General features: G+C 35.1%; 2 protein-coding genes across 3 annotated transcripts; one reads left to right on the top strand and one right to left on the bottom strand.

Moving 5' to 3' along the window:
* The first annotated feature begins 192 nt into the window (after positions 1–192).
* Positions 193–7,163, top strand: LOC145594828 (protein SAWADEE HOMEODOMAIN HOMOLOG 1-like). Of its 2 annotated transcripts, none has more exons than XM_081651167.1 (9): positions 193–431; positions 2,705–2,790; positions 2,900–2,945; positions 3,049–3,217; positions 3,982–4,045; positions 5,000–5,051; positions 6,150–6,293; positions 6,368–6,487; positions 6,605–7,163. In XM_081651167.1, exons 1-9 carry the CDS (start codon positions 375–377, stop codon positions 6,641–6,643), a joined length of 777 nt encoding a protein of 258 aa, XP_081507293.1. In that variant the 5' UTR covers positions 193–374; the 3' UTR covers positions 6,644–7,163. The 2 variants fall into 2 exon arrangements, with proteins under 2 accessions (XP_081507293.1, XP_081507294.1); XM_081651168.1 differs by having other exon boundaries at positions 196–431; positions 3,985–4,045.
* A 2,541-nt stretch (positions 7,164–9,704) lies between these two features.
* LOC145595820 (casein kinase 1-like protein HD16) lies at positions 9,705–15,347 on the bottom strand. Its single transcript, XM_081652248.1, has 16 exons — positions 14,475–15,347; positions 13,577–13,705; positions 13,410–13,483; positions 13,226–13,295; positions 13,070–13,125; positions 12,905–12,976; positions 12,327–12,421; positions 12,170–12,236; positions 11,929–12,058; positions 11,604–11,822; positions 11,366–11,508; positions 11,104–11,278; positions 10,885–10,975; positions 10,635–10,792; positions 10,364–10,552; positions 9,705–10,271 (listed from the first exon to the last, which is right to left on the bottom strand). Exons 1-16 carry the CDS (start codon positions 14,934–14,936, stop codon positions 10,212–10,214), a joined length of 2,190 nt encoding a protein of 729 aa, XP_081508374.1. The 5' UTR covers positions 14,937–15,347; the 3' UTR covers positions 9,705–10,211.
* Positions 15,348–21,227: the final 5,880 nt, after the last annotated feature.

The raw sequence follows: 21,227 nt of genomic DNA, 5'->3' as shown, positions 1-21,227 counted from the left end.
AGTCATACACTCATACTATTCCAAAAAAATTATAGGCCTAATTGTTCTAGCCAAGCCTGCATACTTTTCGGGCCGGACTAATGGACCAGATAATCAACTCTTAACATATACCAAATCGTACTTTTTTTTTTGAAGAAATGTACCAAATCGTGCTTATACATTTATAATTATGTAAAAACCCATAATTTTCTTTCTCATTTTTCATTTTTCCCTCAAACAAACATGGAAATTGAATTTCTCTGCTAACTCCATGAAATTCAAACTATACACCAAAGACTTCAAACTGGCGCTTCCTATAAATTTTGTAATTCAAAATTGTAAAGACCTACAAAAAAAGTAGGGTTTTGGTATTTTCTGTTGAGTGTTTTTTATCCATGGATCGTCTTCGTCCCAGAGAAAGAAAGGTCTTTTCTGGCTTCATAGATACCGAAGTAAGGACTTATTTTTTTCTGGGTATTCTTGTTTTTATGTAAATTTATCTGGGTTTTGATGAAATTTCGTAATTTTTTGTATTGCTATGGATTTACAGTGAATTTCCAATTTTTTGGGAGGTGGGTAATTGGGAGTTCTGTTTTGCTTAGTGTTTTTTTCTGGGTTTTGATCAAATGCCCTAGGGTTAATCTGCTTAGTTAATTTTTTGTGTTCATATGTTGAATTCTATGGTTTAATTCAAGAATTTGATATCTAAAATGCTGTTTTTCTATGTATGCATTGCCTAATTGTGTCCTGTAATGTGTCACTAATTATAAAAAGTCACCATCTTTATTTGGAGGTTTCTTGAATTTACTAGTCCATGGTTTTTATTCAACTTTTTGGTAGCTTTGGAATCTTTATTGGGTATAGAAAATTAAATCTTTATAGTATATGAAATTGCCTGTATCAATGTCATAGGAAGTTTGAAGTTGTATTATACATAGACTTTCATTTCTCTAGAATGAGTTGAATCCATATAGTGTATGATTTCCTATTCTAATGTCATTCAAAGGTAGAAAGAACCAAACAAGTTTAGTGGAGATGGTGAGGAATTCCTGTCTCAAGTTCAAGCCCTAATCAATTTGTGCTTGGGAGTGCGGGATTTCCTTTCCTTTCTACCCCTCACTCAAGTGTTGACCTATGTTGTTGGACTGAGAGGTGTTGATTTAGTAGGATTTTTCTCCTTACCAAAAAAAGAAAAATGGCATAGAAAATGTTTAAGCCCCTTTAGTTATAAGACATGCTGGCTCTTTTTAGATGTTTGTTCGGGGGAGGGGATGACATGTTTTGGGCATTTGGGATATGGTTGTGTATTAATTGCCCATAGATAAACTATAACACTTTACTGTTCATTATGGACTTGTTAGTGGGTTATTTTAGTTTGATAATGTTTCTAGAATATCCTTTGGAGATGAATCAGGTGCTTTAGGCTGGACTAAATTGATTTACCTACTATCTTTAAATCTTTAATCATGGATGATATGCTTTGGGATGTCATGCAATTGTGAAAACTGCTTGTATGCCTCTACCTTAGTCAAGCCTCAATTGGAAGTAGGAGTACATGATCGAATAACGTGTACTGAATTTTGTATGTCATTTTTCTGTTTCAATGGTTGAGTTTGCACTTTAAGGCTATACTAAACTTATGAATGATTTACCTATGAATGTGCTAGCATGTATTCTGAGATTTATGTTTTGACCTCCTGAGTGATGTTTATTGAATATTTCAAGTTATTTTTATTGTATCAAATTTATAGGTTTAGGTTAGTATCAGAGTTTGGAAGCCTTTAGCCTGTGCAGGGAGAACCCTTATGTTATGAGGTTGCTTCCTGTTGTACTTGCTACACGCAGTTACCTTTTTTTTATTAGTAACAGGGAGTCAAGTGACAGTGTAGTAACATTGGATGTTAAGGAGTTACCAAAGAGAAGATTTTTCTTAAAAGGTAACTGAGACCAATTCTATGGATAAATCGGGCTATTGACCTATACGTGAGTCGAACGGGAGTAGCAATTGGGTTAGCATAGATGTGTATGTTGAGATCTTGAGATGGATGTGTGGGAACGCCTTAAGGATTATATTATTAATAGAGATATTTTGTTAAAGGTTGGAAATGCTGACGTGAGAATAACAATAGGGGAAATTGATTGTGTTGGTTTGGGAATACGACGGAGATTAGAAGAAATACTAATAATGAAAGTAGAGAGTTGAGAGCACAGAAGCCAAAGAAGAACAAAGTTGACTTGGATGTTGATATCTAAGAATTTGGGCTTATAGGAGCATATATCATTATTCATTACAAGAGATGTTTTCTTGATTCATGTAGCCAACCCTGTCATTGGGTTTAAGGCTCTGATAGTGCTGTTGTGGTACGAGTACATACTTTTTTTAATTTATTTTTTTGTAGTAAGGAAGGCACTGTAAGGGGAAATTAGAGCTATCACATAACTGATCTACAGGTTCCCTCGTGTCATTGTTAGGGGTTTACAGTAAGTTCTGCACGGAAATTTTTTAATGCAGAATTTCTAACTTCTGAAGAAATTGTTTTTCCTGACCTTTATCTGATTCTCCTCCTCCACCCCCCCCCCCCCCACCCCACTTCCTCTTTCTTTTTATCTTTATCAGATCTAAACCTGTTTTGACTGTAGTGTGAGCAAGAAAATCAATGCTCTCTTCTGTTGTATTACAGAGGGAGTTTTGAAATTGGTTTAATCCTTTAATATCTATTGACAGATTGAGAAGCTGGAATGCTTGTTTAGAGAATATGGAGAATTGTCAGTCAACCGGGACTTTTGTGTGAAAGTTGCAAAGGGAATTAGGTAAGTTTTTGCAGTAATTCTACGCCCTACTTTTTGCACCATTTTTAAGTAGCTTGGAAGATTTGCATGCTTTGACTCTAGACCTCAAACAGAACTTGTATGTATGCAGTCGATCTGCTGGGCGGGCTGGGAAACCCGTTGTAAAGTGGGATGAGGTACTTTTTTTTTCCCCATATTATTATACCTTTCTTTCTCATATGTTCCTTGACACTCTTTTGTAATTTATGTGTATGTCTCACTGCTTCATGTGTCTCTTAGGTGCAAAGTTGGTTCCAAAATAGGCAGAAAACGAGTCCAGTTAAAGCAGCTCCACCATCTATCAATCAAAAAGAAATTACTCCTTCACCTGATGTGTCTAAAAATGTGGCTGCTCGTCCGGATGCTTCTGACCTGAAGAAGACTAATGAATCTAACCAGGTGCCTAAAGGTATGTATTTTGTTAATTTGGAGTTTAGATGAATTCATAAGCTGCATACGATGAATTTCTAAACAGTTGGATTGAATGGAGCTTGCTCCTAGCCAATCTGCTATCGTGATTTTCTTTGAGCAAGGACTAAATTTTACATCTTTGTTTCTGCAATTATTTTTTTTAATAGTTTTTCGGAAAGAAAATAGGGCAAAGTCAATTTTATACTTATGAAAGTATTGGTGGCCTTTTAGGATTTTAGTGGGGTATTGAGATTTTGACCTTGGGTTAGATAAAATTGAGACTTAAGTTTCAGTGATTATATAACCATCTGAGTAATCTGACAACGCCTTCTTATTGGAAACTAAGAATGTACTTGAGACTGATTGGGATGTATTATTGTGATCTTTTCATCTTTTACTTTTTGCTCTTTTTGTGGCCCCATGTCAGCTGGTTCCATATCTGTTTTTATCTTTGGCTGTGAAGAAGAGGCATCTTCTGTAAATCCCAGGTATCTTAGAACTTGTTGCTTTCAGGTGCAGATATAATCGTCAGCTCTACAGACCTGTTTTGATTGTGCAGTTTTGGGTTAGGCTGCCTCATAAAAATTTTGTCTGCCTTTTGTCCTTGAACCTTTTAGGCACCTTTAGATTCATCACTTCTTTTTAGCGTAAATAATAGCTTAGAAAATTCGTTTCACTTGTAAAATGTCTAGGTTACTCTTTTGATATGACATCCTGAACTGAAATCTTTTGTTCCTTAACTCCTGCTGTCTTTGTTTAAAGCAGGGGAAAAGTTACCAGAGTTATCAGAGTTAGAATTTGAGGCTAGATCAAAAGACGGAGCGTGGTAAGTTTATATATCAAAGGCCATACATGGTGTAGTTTGTATTTTACACAAAGTTCAATTTTTTTCTTCTCTTAAGAGTTCTTTTAGCTCTTAATTGTTCAATGTCATATGTACTCGGCAATTGACTTTTATGAAAATGATATCAGAAAACCTCAATGGCCTTGAACCTTGAAGTTATGGTGTCAATACGTACTGACTCTGAAATTAGAAGCACTGGATTTTATCAAACCTTGATTGTGTTTTACCCAAGTATGGTTGCTGACTCCATGGGGTTATTTTTCTTCTTGGAAATTAATTGACTGTATATTAGATTTTATGGTAGAAGGTAACAGAGTTGGTAAAGAAGATAACTGTTCATGCTCGACTGGGGAAACTTTTTTGTCATTAGCTGTGTTTATAATATTGTGGCCTGAGGATTCTGACTTTTTACTGTGAATTTTTTGTCTCTGCTTGCACTTTATCTCAGTGTTTGAAAAGGTGCGCCTCAGCCTAGGCTCTGAGGCACAAGGCGTTAGGGGTCATGCACCTTTTGTGGTCTAGGCAAGGCGATTTTTATGAGGCGCAGCTAAGGTGTACCGAGGCGCGCAGCTTAAGGCGCTCAAAGATTTTTTTTCAGATTTTTTTTTACTGTTTATTGTATGCACCTTACTTCATTGAGGTGCGCCTTAGACCCAGGGAACTTTGAAACACCTTGATGTGCCTTGAGCCTTTATATACATTGCTTTATCTGAAACATTGAGTTGGTGGAATTCTTTGTTTGTTTCAAGTTCCAATATCTTTTTCTGCTGTAAAAAATTTTAGCGTGGATTCTTTGACCAAAAATTTCTAGGTTGGATTGGGGTCGAACTATCAGTCATTTTGAGATTTTGGATTCATTTAATCGTGTACATCTATTTCCTAGTTATGTGCTCTTGTTGCAACCTTTTCATATTCACTTGTACTTTTGCTATGCAGGTATGATGTTGACAGATTCCTCTCCCACAGATTTCTTAGCTCTGGTGAAACTGTAAGTTCCCAATGCTTTGTTTGGTACTTTGGTTCAATATCAGTAGAGGAAGGAAGGGGAATGGAAAGGAAAAGAAAACTTAACAAATCTATTCCCAAAGTTCAGGTTAATGGAAGTAAGTGAAAGGATTAAGTGGGTAAATTATTTAGACATCTTTTAATATTCTCTTTCCTCCAATATTCCTTCAATGTTGGGAAAAGAGGAATGTAAAAATTTTATGAAGCTTCTTTCCCTTGCCCTTCCTTTTTCTATCAAATCCCATGTATGTTATGCAAGTAAATATGGGAATTGGTTACTTCTTTTCCTTCCAATTCCTCTCCATCAAAAAGGGCGCAAATTTGTTCTTTTATGATAGATGCCTAGATGGAACAAAAACATTAGTCCCTTTCTCCCCAAGCTTCCCATCTCCAAGCAAAAAAAGAATGGAGAGTGGTGAAGAAAATACTAGTTTGTGTGTTTACATGGTATTGTTAATTAATTCACATCAACTTGAATGGAGCAATTTAGGAAAATAATGGATGGCTCTTCTAGCAAGGTTAACAAGAATATAAGTAAACATGATGGATCTATAAGTATTTTGTTATGTTTCTTCTGAAATATATTAAAATTAGGAGGAAATAGCCTTTATAAGTTTTCCCACCAAGTCCATATCTGTTTAGAATATTTTACTATATATTTAAACCATAGGGCCCACCATTTCTAGTGTAGTATCCCTCCTGACGTGAACTGGTTTTTCCCGCTTTGGCTATCAGATTTATAATGCGGAATAGTGAAAAGCCATTACTCTCCTTTTCTTCCTCTCTTTTTGCTGTATCTTCTAATTTTGTCCCAAACAATGTTTAAGTTATTGTTTGTGTAACATGTCTTTAGACCTGCCTGTGTAAAAATATTCTGATTGGAAGCATTCCAATACCAGGCATTAAATTTGTAAAACTGCTGCTTTTTTTCTAAATGTTCATACTTATTTTCCTCCACTATACAGCTCACATAATAGAAGTAAATTATTTGATTCTTTTACAAGATGTTTTAAAAGATTATTACAAATTTATTATTGCTTTACTTTGAGGCATGAGCCAAGTGTTACCTACATATATTCAGGAAGTTCATGTAAGATTTGTTGGATTTGGGGCTGAAGAAGATGAGTGGGTTAATGTGAAAAATGATGTGCGAGAGCGTTCGATCCCCCTAGAGAACTGGGAATGTCAAAAGGTCAAAGCTGGGGATGTCATGCTCTGTCTTCAGGTAGTTAAATAATTCAAGATTTTGTTTACTATTAATTATGGGCACTTGCTCATACTTTCTACCTTTTGATGCAGGAACGAAAAGATCAAGCTATTTATTATGATGCACTTATTTTGGATATTGAACGAAAAATGCATGATATAAGGGGTTGCAGGTGCATCTTTTCTATTCAGTACGACCATGATAAGAGTGAGGCAAGTAATCTGTTTGCTCATTCCAATTTAATGTTTCTTCTTCTATGTGCACTGTATAAATATTCATTTCCTGTCGGGGTTTTTGGGTTGTTTCTTGCTGTTGTTTTTCTAAAACAGGAAAAGGTTCGCTTGAGGAGATTATGTCGCAGAGCATAACAAGAAAGACCAGGAAATGATCATTGCAGTGATCTGGCGTCTTGAATCTTTCCTAGGGTATGCATAAGCTGGCTTATGAGGTGAAGAAAGATGATTAGGTTAGATTACCATTTAATAGTAAATGAAGTCAAGAATGAAATTATTCAAATTTTGTGGAGATTCAATCCTTTAACCACTTTGGTTGCCATTAGCTTTACAAAGCAGTCCACAACTTCAACTCAATTCTCTGTATATTTTAATATTTTTACATGATCACATCTTGATATTCTCTGCTTTAAAAAGCGTTTATCCTTTGTCAAATTTGCTATTAATTTTGCATTTGCATTTTGTATTGTTAAAGCATCATAAGAGTGGCTCAGTGTAATTCGCTTTATAGATGTTACGTGCCCTCTAAATTACTCACCAATTAAGCTAAATGTATTTGTAACTTATTGTAGTTACTAGAATTCTAGAATTTAAATTTGTATAAACCTAATAGAACTTATTGATATATATACGAACTGTTTATAATTTGATGGAATTTATATGAACTTATTTGGATCTAGTGCAAGGAAATGAGGATGAAATCTCAATTTGTAATTTTTCACTCTTATTTGACAATGGAAAATAAAACATCGCATGGTCATTGTTCATGCAATCATGCTATATTTCTTGTCCTCTTTACTTTATATTTATTAAACTTTTTTATATATTTTTTTTATACTTAGGCTTTGTTATTTGAAGTCGAATTTCACTGCTTAAAACTAATTTTTACTAAACATAAGTTATTTATAGTTAATTTATTTAAATTCAACTCGATTGAATACAATTTTTGTAAAGTGTGTGTATTAGTGTATCTGTATGTAATACTTTTGGACACATGATATGAAAGAGACATCATTAAATATTGTTTGTGGTGTTTAGAGAGCCAAAAAGGCTCGTTCCCAAGATCAACTAATCTATCCCTCCCTCTAAAAAAAATTAACATAATGGGCCGTTTACTAAATTACATTTTATAGGGTTGGGAAATATCATAAATGATGTCACACTTAGAAGAAATGCCAATTATTTACTTCTTTGTTCATTCGTTATGTAATGAGATGGATTGAGAGAACCAGTAGCCAAATACAGAAATTGCACTTTGCAACTTTCTAAGTAGATGGAAATATGATGTAATTAATTTTAAAAATAAAAAGGTAGCTAACGCCACTAAACTAACATAAGTTGAATTATTGTTATTGTACGCGATGGTTGTAATGTAAACGGTGAGTTCAAAAGGTTTCTTGCTAACTACAAACAGCAACTTATGGACACATTATACACCGTTTTATACAGCTGGCCAGTGTTAATTCTTTAAGGTAAGAAAAAATATGCTTTCAAAATCAAAGGTAAGAATGATTCATTCTCTAAGGTTTCAAGCATAATTGAGCAAAATCACGATAAATAACTTCGTTTTTGAAAGATTTTGCTGATTCCATCATCCTCAATCACTTGGATCATAAAAAATTACTCAATTAGGTGTTTTAATTTTTGGTTTCGTTAACAAGTTTTGTAGCTTTTTACCTCTATTATGAACATAGAAGTAAGGCGAGAGTCAGCCTTGGACTGCCCCTTTAAACTATACTTGCTTTGTATGAAAATTTCATTGACCAACATATCAATAGCTCAAGAAGAGCATCTTTGGATTAGTGCTATAGACCTCCAAAGGAAAAGAGAGTCAGCAACTCTTTTTTTGATGAAATCTTCAAGAACATACAAAAATAGCCAATGCTTTGATTATCCATGTAAAAAAAAATAAATAAATAAAAGGATCATACACTTTGTTACAAAAAAAAACCAAACCTTGTCTTAGGATGATTAAGGGAAGCAATATGATCACAATCATCTCAAAATTGCAAAAAAAAAAAAAGAAAAATAAATAAATAAATAAATAAATAATAAATAAATTGATGAACTGTTGCACAAAATATACCAAGTTAGCAAACAATGCATGCATGAAAACTGTGTTGAAATGAACCAGAAAATTTGTCCCAAAAGATCAAGAATAACCTACCCCATATTGTGCAGTTCATTTAAACAGCAAGTTATAACATTACCATGAGCACATTCAAATATTCAAGCACAAAATGATATTAAATGATATATAAACCCATTCCATACAAGAGATACAACTATCACTGGTGAAACCATCTGATATACACTTCTACAGGTTCATGTATAGGCAAGAAGTGAGAATTCTCACCAGAGCTACAGATGTTCGAGGCCACAAAACTGCTGAATAATATCAGTGGCCCCTGAAATCAAACTAAGGTAGTTATTAACAAGGGGCGGGTGAGAAGATGCCATAAAATTATGTTCCAAGACTTCCAACAACATGATACTCAAATCATGAAACAATAACAGTCGTAAAATTAAAGTGACAGACTCACAGTAAAGTAGATATATATTAACAAACAGCTAGGATTAAATCAAGTACACAACTCTATTGGCAGGAAAATAATACCTACAGTTTTATTTGAATTAGCATGCTAATATCAATAGCATAGAATTCAAAGGCAAAACAACAACTGCTCACTCACCAAAACCACCACAACAAATGGCATTATCTCAATGATATGGCATACATATTTCATATGCCTACTCTTAACATAGTTGGAAACCAGCCAGCAAACATACCCAACAGCCCAATTTAAACACCATTTACATACCCTTTACCCCAACAAAATTTCAGTGAGATATTTCCACAAGTACCTATGCGACTGCTTAACACGATAATAAAATACAAGCTCACTTACAAAATCACCTAAAATCTCATTCCAGTATCTGTCATCATAAACCATCATAAATGCCTATATCTAAAGTTATACAACTAGTGCATACTACCACAAAAGGGAAGACGAAAAGAAATTAGGACACTCTTTGAGATGGAAATCCAATTACCTTATAAAGTGGAAGACAGGCAGCAAATCTCTAAAGCCAAGGCAAATTGCCAGAACCCATGAATTGAGAGATGACAACTGCGGTGGCTGTAACTATAAAAATGAAGACAAATCACTAAGCCATAATAAGAAACAGCCACAGGTGAAAATAGAAGCAAAAGATTTCTACACATCTAGTTCATAACACAATCAATAGTCAATCTTCTTGCAAACTACATCAGAACATAACAGAACAGAATCTCAAGTCCAAGACACTGCCAATGAATCAAAAGAGATAAAAGGGTACATGCCCTTGAATAATCTTTAATTGCACATTGCCCAAAAAGTTTCGACAACCGAAAGATGACCTGTGCACACACCAACTCAGTACTAAAGATCACAGACTATACAAACTCTTCAGAATGCCTCCATCCCACTGCATATGAAATTTCATAGACATCAACCCAACAATAAATTGCAGCACATCAAGTGCACAGGTATCAGCAGTAGACTCCATGAAAATTTGAGGACTTAGTTTCACAGGCACAGAGACAACTGCTACAGCAACTTCAAAATGTGCCCTTAATGCTGAAGGCCACTGGTAAGAGCAAGTGCATGGCATCCTTCAAATAACACCTACTATGTTATGTATTTGACAAATTGTTAGCAGCTTAGGAGACGGTTCTTCCATAACAGATCGAAGCAATGTACAAATTTTTCGCCCATTTCTCCTGCATAAGCAACAAAGACAGATCCTCAGCAAATTCAGAGAAACAGAACCTGGAAATAGGCAGCCTCAGTACAATTTCTTGAATAATTTTACCTTGACATGAGTACTAGGAAATGCTGAAGTCCGAAGAGTTTCCTGGGTTTCATCCGTCGGCTTCCTTCTTGGAATACTAAGGACTAGAGCAGCCTGATCAAAAGTTGCTGCTGTAGATGTGATACGATAACCAGCATCCCATCTTCGGTGAATACCCTCACTAGGATACAGAAAATCCAGCTCAACAACCTAAATTCATAAACAGTTAATGACCATCACACATATTTCCGGATTTAGGTTTAAAACGTACAATCAAATGTTAACACCATACCTGATCAGCGTACCCTGCGCCACGGGACATCACAACTGCCCATCTACTACCAGCAGTAGCCATGGAAGTGACAGAGAAACCCTCCCGCCACTTTTTGTTAATCCACTTAAAAGGGAATGCATCACTAACTTTATAAGACTGCTGTAAGTACTGAGTACCTGAATCAGGAGTTAACCAAAGCATATAAAAGGGCATGTGAGATCCTTTATCAAGACATAGTGCAAAGCCACAACTAAAATTTTAGACTTACCTTTAGACATGACTACCAAGGAACTCCCATTTTGAGCCCCTGCTATTGCACTAATGTAATAGTTCTTCTCCCACTGCTCCATAATCCATTCCTACAATCAAATACAAGAGAAGGATTAGGTATTAAACCAGATAGATTACTTTCATAGTTAAGAATATAACTATAGGATTGTACATTTAAAAATGAAGCACACACACATTCTAAGATAAGAAAACAAACCTTATGGAGGAAATGTGGTGAAAGTTCATAAACTTGAGAGCTAAAGCCAGTGCCAGCATCCATTATCAAGGCCCAAAGACTTGAGCAAGATGCAACACTACTAATAAATAAGCCATCTTCATTTCCTTTCTCAATATGCTGAGAAAGCCTGTTATCTGCAACATTGTAGTGATACCTAGAGCAGAAAAAATATCCAAAAACAATTTTCAGAATTCCATTCAAACTAAACATCATTGTACACTGTATTTTTCTGCAATTTTACCTTTGCTTCATTGGCCTGCGAGCATTGTAAACACTAATCCATTGAGTGGCAGGCATTCCCATTCGAATCTTCTTCTTTGGCTGCTCATCATCATCTTCCTCCATCGTCAAACGTCCTCTCTTATGCCCCACTTGGAATATCAACTTTATAAAATATAAACATGATTTAAACATTACGGCATCTTATGAAAATTTCCAGAAGAATATCAAGAGCAATATTTTAACGATCATATGCTTACCTTCTGAGCACCATCGGTATTAATGGGCCTAATGTCAGGATTTGGCCCAACAATCCCATCAAAGAGAGAAACGTACTTAGCATAGTTAGGCTCTTCATCAAACTTCAAGTTTACCACATACTCAACAAAATGGCAGAAAGGCAGGGGGCAGAAACAGCACAGTGTTTCCGGAGATGTTGCCATCTTCTTCTTGCATACAAGAAATCCCTTGTTCTCCCCCTGTATTATAATACCCCATTAGAACAAATTATTAACTTAAAAACACAAAACGTCAAAACCTTCCGTACACATTTCAAATACACAGTCATGGAAGGAAAGTAATGACCTGATATCCCTGCCAAGGAAGGCGACCACGCAGAAGAAAAATGAGTGTGTATGCAAGTGATTCCAAGTCATCCCTCCGGCTTCCAGTTCTTCCCAAGTGAGCGTGAACACTGGCATATCGCACAGTACCCCTGAAACAATAGATAAAAGCCATAACCAGAAACAAATATAATTAGATGAGTTTAAACAATCAGAATAAGATCATAATCACAAAACAAATCAATGAGCACAATCTCAAAAACCTGAAAACATCAGGCCGCTGATCATATTCAACATGCAACCCGGTTGAATTATCTCTCCATTTAGTTGCTGCAGGAAAGAAAAAGGAATGAATTTATGCATTAAAATGGTACAAAGAAAACGAGAACAAATATCAATATAGAAAGATAGTCGACTTACCTAATCCAAGATCAACAAGAAACAATTTCTTTTCTTCAGGAGTTCCAGGGGGACCAAGCAGAAAATTCTCAGGCTTTACATCTCCATGCACATAACTGCAGAATTTGTGAAAACATTTTAAAATATGCACTAGGAAGTGAATAGCCCAACAACAATATTTGAACTGTAAAAGCTTCATGCAAAGAAATGCTCAGTTGACTTATATTTTGCATTCCAGAGAAACTCTAACCCAAAGTCAGTGTCTACCACCACTAATATTCATGCAAAGCTGATTAATAAAAGTAATCCACATCAATAGATAATGTTGCATTAATCTACCACCCCTTGCTTTTTGCAATAAATAAATCACCAGCTCATTATGTGAGCTTCAAATAAACATCAAAATCCCACCTTTCTTCCACCAATCCAATACAGTATAGATTAACTGTAATTGTATTAGTAAATAGGAACATTTCGACAAAAGGATTCTTTGCAGGTTATGATGAATAGCTGAAACAAATCTTGCTTTCAACATAAAGCATAGGTGAGATTTTTATGTTCCAGAAATAGATACAAGGAATGAGAGACAGAAATATTACCCCCTGGAGTGCATTTTCTCCAAAATAGAAATTGCTTCAATTGCAATGCATGCAACCATTTCAATTGACATTCTGCAATTAAAGTTCAGAACATATACCCTGTTAGTAGCGAAATCATATCTTAATAATGAAAATAGAATGATATTGACATTTCAATCTACTTACGAATGAGAATTGCTATTCCAAACATCCCAAAGACTTGGCCCTAGCATATCCATGACCTGCAACAACCTTAATGTCAGCTATCATACCAAGGGAATAAAGCAGTACAAAGATAATAGAAACACACACACAAACATTCTCTCTCTCTCTCTCTCTTACCATGACATAATAGTCCCCTTGCCGACCCTTGTAATGCACTCGTGGCACTCCATGACTACCACCAAGAGCACTGAGAAAAAGAAGCAAAATACAAAGCAAAAGCATAAATTAGTTCAAAAAATATGCATTGCATATAGAGAAATTAGACCAACATCAACTAATATGCTGCAAGATATTGACTCACTTGTAAACTTGCCACTCATATGGAGGCCCATAATTACAACCTTTGCTAGTCCTATGCTCAAACTTCAGAGCTACCTAAAGTACATCAACAAAAAGTACGTGTCAGAAAAACAAAAGTTAACATCTATGTAATTGAGCCAAAATGCGTTGTTATACTAGATGTCACACCTCATAAGCTCCAGCACCATTCCTTTCACTAGTGTTACCACCAGCGCGCCTACCAACATAAACTTGGCCAAAACCACCTTTCCCTAGCTTTCTATCGACCCTGTAAACTGGAGAACCCCCAACCTGGACCTGTTTCAATCAATAAATAACAATCAGCAGCAACTCCAAAAGATACTAAATGTACCCAAAGTCCCAAACAATTCTCAAACATACCACCACAGTATTTTAAATCAAATGGGGGGAAAAAAAACAAATGTACCCAAAACACTTTAACTAAGAACTAGTGCTATAGTCATAGATTCTTAAATTCAACCCCAATATGGAAAGAATAGAGAAAAATCGGTATCAGACGTGCTCCTCGTGCAATAATCATGCCTGTAACGCATCCTACATAGAATCTATCAACCTCCAATTAATTCAACCATCAATACATTGAAAACTTTAACGACACCAGCCCTCAAATGCCGGAAAAAAATACAACACTACCAAAACATAACCGATAAAAAGAGATTTATATACCTGACAACGAAACGAAAATCGCCCATATTTAACGAAAACAATCAGACTAGATACATTTAGCTACTTGACAGACTTCTTTAATCCTTAAACTGCATGAATAAAGGGCATTGATACATATAAAGAGTATTACGAATTCACGATACAATCCTAAGTCTTCGGTACCACCCCAAGAATTAACGAGCTAGCTAGGGAGTACCTAATAACAATAACATACCAAAACTGCTAAAACTCTATAATTCAATATCAAGCTCAAAACTTTTTTCACACGCTCCAAATTTCAATAGATATAACATTAAAAGATTGCATGATCAACAAATTAACAAAAGCACAAATTAAACAAAAACATAAACCAATCAATTTATAAGGAAAAGGAGTAAACCTTCTCAGGTAGAGGAGCAGAATCATCATCATTCAAACCTTTATCGCCGCTTCGGCCGACGGCATTACCGCCACTATCAAACTCATCCATCTCTTTCTCCCCAACCTCTTCTCCGGCACCACCGCCGCCTAAACCTAATCCTACACCACCTCCTTCTTCAGCAGCTACGTTAGCCTTCAACGACGTCGTTTTATGGCTAGATTCCTTAGCTTCTTCTAGAACCTTCTCATCACCTTCACCGTCACCACCGCCGCCACCAACCGCCGCCGGTTGCCGGTTATTTCTCCGACCTCTACCTCGATTTCCTCCTTTGTTTCCCCTGGTTGCTGCTACACCTCCTCCCCGCCGTCCACGTGTCCTACCTCCGGTCACTTTCTGGCCGTCGATCTCCTCCTGATTGTTGTTTGCTGTAGGATTTCTCGATGCTCGGCCTCTGCGCGCTCCACTACGCAGCTCCGGCATCGTTCTTCATCCATCAAATCTCATATCAATTTCTTCAATCAATTCTCTCAATCACCTCTTTTTCAAACCCTAGAATTTCAATTCCGGTAATTCCTCAAAATCAATTACAATTATCCGGCAAATCGAGGCGTTTTCCGATGAATCGCAGGTAAAAATCTGGGTTTCTTGCAAAAATCTGGATTGAATTCAATGAATTTTGAAGATCTAAAAGAGGGAAAAATTAGGGATGAATATAAATCGTTACAACTTTTTTTATTTAAAATTTATATTTTGTTCGACTGTAGGAAGAAATGGATAGATGGTGGAGGCGAAAGAGAGGAGAGAGAAAGTAAGAAAATTGTTTGTCGAGGTTTTTTTGGTGAATTTCTTTTATTTTTTTATTTGGGAATTTGTGACGGTGTTGTAGATTGTGGTTTAATTGCAATAGGATCCTGTTTAGAATTCACATTGGGCTGCAATTTGAACCTTCTAGTGTGTTCCTAGTAGTGATGGAACTCCATGGAACTATGGAAGGGGTGCCTTTGGAATGTTTCGTTTAACGCTTGTGAAAAACTGACTTGATTTGACTCGATCTGGGTGAAGCTCGATTAGTGTTGATTTAAGGTTTTGAAAGCTTTCGTTGTTAAAGAGATACTGAGTACTTGAACTGTTATGGTGAGTTGGTGCATTCAGCTTCTGACTTATTTTAATATATAGAGCTCAATTCAAATTAGACTCTGCCACAGTAACGTGAAAAAGTCACCTATAATTACGATGATGAAAAACTTAGTTTGATTGATACTTCTTGCTCGCTAGATCGTGAAAGCAAATTGAAAATGTTGAGCATGCTCGGAGATAGTCAAGTACAGGTACTTTTAGCTGACAGGGCTGAGGAGGACAGTTATCCTCAAAGACGACCATAAGCTAATTAATTCCATATTAGGACAAATGAAGTAGGAAATGTCATTAATTAGACTTATTTTATTAATCATGTTGTCATGCATGTAAATATGAACACAAATATTTATCACCTCGACTTAATATTTTCATACATGGAATACAGCATCTCGACAGTAAAGGGATCATATTTTTTTTCTTCTTACATCGTCGCCGCTGTTGTTGTTGACAATGGAAATTTGACTTTATGCACTATTTATCTTGCTCCTTGGCCTCTCAAGCACCATTTGTGGATTGGCACCATTGAAGTTTCGCGTGGGTTGTTCGTTGATGCTTGCTACTCTTCAACTTTAACTTATTATGGAAGCTTGTTTTTTTTTTTTTTTTTTTTTTGGTTCAAACTTCCTTAAGAATCTTTGTTTCTAGTATTCCCCTAAGATAGATATACTTATAGATTTTTTATTGGTTTATTCCACAAATAAAGGAGCCTTTAGAATCGTGTATCTTTCCGATAAAATAATTTAATTTTCTAATTTAGCAAAACATGTTTTTCATTACTGTTGGCATCATTTTCTATTTACCTTCTTACAATAATTTTCATCTGATCTAAATCCTTTACTACCATTTTTTTCAAAAAATATATATCCTTCTTTCATTTCTCTTTCATGGATGCTAATTTAGTTGTTAAAGTACAAACCCGCCAAACAATGAAATCATTCAACATTTGTTGTACTCCATTTTCACACATAATTGCAAATTAGATACTAAATGCTAAAATAGACATTAAGGAATGAAAAACTATTTAATAATTTATAATCAAGCAAGCACAATAAACTAGATGACGAGGCTAGGTTTATTTATTAGAATATGCCTTGAATTAGTTAGCCCGGCCTTTCCGAGCAACTATTGTGTTGGGATGGCTAGTTTCTGTTTTTGGGGTCTATATATCTTCAGCCTATTTCATTTTAGGATTTGGGCGCACTAATTAACTCTCTTAGGGTTTAACCTTTATGTCATATGTACTTTCCTCAACACCAATAATAAGAATGAACTCTCCTCTCACGTACTTAAAATTTGTGTTCTTACTTGTTAATTTCTGTAAAGTTTCTTGCATTATAAGTGCATGGAGCATTTTGAGGACAATGTTCTCCCATCTAATTACGTAGCTTCTACTGTAAAAACAAATTATTTAATTTGTTCCATTTCATAAACCAATACAAATTCCCATTTATAGTGTTATTAACTTTTTTTTTTTTTTTTTTTTGCGTTAGAAATAATCGTACAACCCAATAAAAGTATATCAACACCTTCATTATAATAAAGCACGAGAAAGATCATAGAAACATTTAAAATCAAACGAGAAGTTGATTGTGTTTTGTTTGGACAACCTACTAATACTATGGCTCATTGTGCTTTAAAGGTGTCATAGATCATAGCCAACATACTCCTTAAGGTTTTAAGATCAATTTGGTCCTTGCCTCCTTGCACCCATTCCTAACCTAAAATTACCCACACTTTATTGAGCAAATTTTACTGATATAAATGCCTAGTATAGGCATTACTTCGTAGTTTTTATTTATTTTATTTTATTATTATTTTTTTTTAACAAAAGGTTATGATAAACGGGTCTGGGCCACATCCGTCACAACTGTCCACTTTATACGACCATGAGGTTCCAACTCAAAACCATATGGCAATGAGGGGAGTAGCCCTTAGCCTTATAAGGTGGACACGACTTTCTTCTTTCTTCATTGTGGGATACACATCCCGATATTTTCTCTTTCAATGTGGGACAACACTTTCACTCACATGTGGGTTTGATCATGGGCTCAACACTTCCTCTCACATGTGAGTTGTTCATAATCTGGCCCAGATCACAACACAACCCAACCTGAGCTCTGATACCATGATAAACGGGTCTCGGCCACACCTGTCACAACTGTCCACTTTATACGACCAATGAGGTTCCAACTCAAAACCATATGACAATGAGGGGAGTAGCCCCTTAGCCTTATAAGGTGGACACGACTTTCTTCTTTCTTCATTGTGGGATACACATTCTAATATTTTCTCTTTCAATGTGGGACAACACTTTCACTCACATGTGAGTTTAATCATGGGCTCGACAGGTTATGTGAACCTGATATGTTATTTATGTTTGACAATATTAGATGAAAATAAGATGAAGCTAACAGTCAACTAAACTTGAAGTTGATAAGTTGTTGAATTCCATGAAACAATTAATTATGAATGCTTGGTTACCTTGGTAAATCAATTGCATGTATCTACGTGAAATTGTTTAAATGATGCTTTTCATTACTTGTTAAACCTGAAATAGAAGCCAATGGAGCCACCAAAAAGTTCAAGGAAGTTGGGCTCAGGTTCGTACATCATTTATTAACCGAACATGGCTGTTCAATTTTATAATGAGCTTAACCAGGTTGGGCTGGGTTTTACTGGGCCAACTCACGACCTCTGACCCACTGTTTCTAGCTGTTGGATTTTGGAATTTTCCTGTCAAGTCGTTTGCTCCATATTATGCAAAGGAAACAATGGGTAGTTCACTAGTTTGTAAAAACAACGAGTACTTTGCATTTTAAAATTTTGGGGAAAAAAAAGGTTAGATTTGATCTAATGAATAACACATTTAATTTGTCCATGACTATAAGAATTGCTTAATTTTTTTTACCTTTTTTTAATGTAAGGAAACAAAAAAAGAACTAGGAGCTTTCATAGAATTGAGGTGGTTTTCTTCGTCTCGAAATTAGCCAATTAGGCAATTGAGTTTTGAGATTAATATATGAAGTGCAATTTAGTAGAAATCTCGATTTGAGCTTAAACGTTATGAGTTGTGACCAAGTAAGTACGAAATAATATTTCAGGTTATTTATAACATTCCAACTATGTGAATTTTCACTTACATTCTTAAGCCGCAACATCAATATACACTTGGTGAGTGGCATGAAGTGATGTTTACTTCATAACGAGTCACTAATTTCTTAACCTCTTTCTATTAAAATTAACGATTTTGCTACATCGAGTTTCAAGATGAAACGTATTGCCTTCTTATCATGATTACAAAAGCACTAAAAGATGAACAACAATATACTAATATTGATGTATTAAAAAAGAAGAGAGGATATTTGATACTCTATAGTCTATAGAAGCTGCTCCTTATCACTTTTAATCTATTGACGACTGAATATATTCTCCATGATCCTTCATCAACATCTAATTATTACGGAATACTAGTCAAAATTACACTCTTAACGTGATTATGTGACTATTAATCATAGACAGAGAGCATATTTTTGTAACCTTAACTCTTCGTAAAATCGATCAATGAATTCTTGTGCTGCAATATCCACACAATTACTCATGTCAAAATCATAATAATCATCAACATTACCATCACCAAAACTCTCCATTGTAATCAATTTAGACGGACCATTCGTAATTCTAAGGACATCATCATGGTGTTGATGATAATTGTGATTGTAGTAGCATAATGAACGAGGGTAACAATGTCTTTTACTTTTGGACCTTCTAATCACTTGCACGGGGGATGCCGGACTACTACCACAACTAAATTCGTACTCCATCGGATAGTTGACTGGCACGTGTGTTGGAGTTATTCTCTTATTCCTATATTACAACTCCAAGACTAGGTTCATCAATTTTGCTTCAAAAGATCAAAACTCAAATTTGATTGCCTTAATTAATATCAATCAGTTGACTTTGATTATCACCATTTTCTCACTAACCGTTTGCTTATTGATACTCTAGAAAGTTGGAAGCTAATTGATAGACATGCATAATGGGAGGTAATTTGATACTCTTTGACTTTGGGGTATGCATGTTTTCCTGTGAGTAATGAGCTAGTAGTCTAGGTTCATAAATAAGAAATTGATTTGTTCACTTATTTTAAGGGAGATTGATACTCCTTGATTTTGGGTGATTGCATAATAACCGTGAGGGGTTGCCTCTTTGGGGTGGAGTGCTCCACTATAAATTGATGATCCTCCATTTCATTCAGACACACAAAAATTAACATACTACATCTTATTCTTTACTCCAAAATGATACACAATACTATAGTCTCTAATTGTTGGGCAATATTCAAAGTGTTCTCAATCTAGCTCTTCGTGGTACACCGTAGAGTTGGAGTCGTGTATCCCTGGAGGTCGGTTGCTACGAGTCCGTGTGTACTGTACGGGACAAATTCGACTTTAGGGCAGTGATTTATTGTCACGCCACGACAATTTCAGATAAGCCGTTCTAATTTTATCCTCTAGTAGTCATACAATATTATTCTATAATAGTTATACTTCTTACAACGTGTACATCCATTGACCGGCATGATTGGGTGTGGTGATGGTGTATGATATCACCTAGAAACCTTGCTAAGATTTTAATACGTGTTTTATACGGCTAAGATCAACCATTGGCTTGATACAACAATTAGTAACAATGGAAGAATAGTGAAAATATTGGCAAGTTGTTCATTCATCGAAAGAGAAAATAGAAGAAGAATTGTTGTTCTCAAGGATTTAGTGAAAACATCAACAAGTTGTTCATACGAATAAAAGAGGAATGGCGGAGGAAATAGATGGGGAAACTCTACGTATTCAAGTAATATTTGTTTATAAAGTCTAGATAGAAACTTAATATTTGTAGTAAATAACTTTCTTAATTCAGACCATTATACAATTAGTGATGATAAATAAATGTGATTGTAGGTTACTTTGTAAAATGTTACGTCTACCTCGTGGTTAGTTCAACCATTAGAGGTAGAATGAATGAATGATAGATACACTTTAATAACAATGTCTTAATGTGGGTGAACCAATTAGTAGATATTTTATTTTTTATTTCTATTTTGGTAGAAAATTTTGATCTTACTCCATGATGTTCATGTGCTGTTGTGCATTTAGTATTGGTATTGTCGAATAGATAATAGATTATGAAGTGATGTTTGTACTCCGTAACGTTTATTTTGCGGAATTTAAAGAATTTAAATACTTATTATTGGATAAAGTACTAAAAAAAATTACAATAGATTGTTTAGTACAAATTTACTACATGATTGATGTAGATATTTATACTAATTAGTTACTGTACCTAATAGATAAAAAATTAAAATTCGTGAAAATGAAATGCTCTTGAAGATGAAAAAGTGAATAAGGGAGAATTCTGTTTACTACTACTTCCTCTATTTATATCCCATGTACAAGTTGGTTACATATAATAAAGGTGCAACTAGATATAGGGGATTTTAATTTCTGATAAATATCGTACCTAACAAATTGAATCTTACAAGTAACGTACCATGTTGAAAAAATGTCAACCTCAGTAAGTCATTACCTTACTATATATTAGACTGAAAATAGCTCAAACTAAAGGCATATTATACAG

This window comes from Chenopodium album, chromosome 19, assembly GCF_948465745.1.
Source record: "Chenopodium album chromosome 19, dcCheAlbu1.1, whole genome shotgun sequence".
In the NCBI taxonomy this organism is placed as follows: Eukaryota; Viridiplantae; Streptophyta; class Magnoliopsida; order Caryophyllales; family Amaranthaceae; genus Chenopodium; species Chenopodium album.
The sequence above is the reverse complement of the archived record's forward strand: the minus strand, read 5'-3'. Positions and strand labels throughout refer to the sequence as shown.

Coding starts and splice junctions, on each gene's coding strand:
- LOC145595820 (XM_081652248.1), bottom strand. CDS start 14,936: ATGCCGGAGCTGCGTAGTGGAGCGCGCAGAGGCCGAGCATCGAGAAAT. Junction 13,296..13,409: donor TATGAGTGGCAAGTTTACAA/GTGAGTCAATAT, acceptor TCTTTTTCTCAG/TGCTCTTGGTGGTAGTCATG. Junction 11,823..11,928: donor TTCCTTGGCAGGGATATCAG/GTCATTACTTTC, acceptor ATTATAATACAG/GGGGAGAACAAGGGATTTCT.
- LOC145594828 (XM_081651167.1), top strand. CDS start 375: ATGGATCGTCTTCGTCCCAGAGAAAGAAAGGTCTTTTCTGGCTTCATA. Junction 432..2,704: donor CTGGCTTCATAGATACCGAA/GTAAGGACTTAT, acceptor ATCTATTGACAG/ATTGAGAAGCTGGAATGCTT. Junction 3,218..3,981: donor ATCTAACCAGGTGCCTAAAG/GTATGTATTTTG, acceptor CTTTGTTTAAAG/CAGGGGAAAAGTTACCAGAG.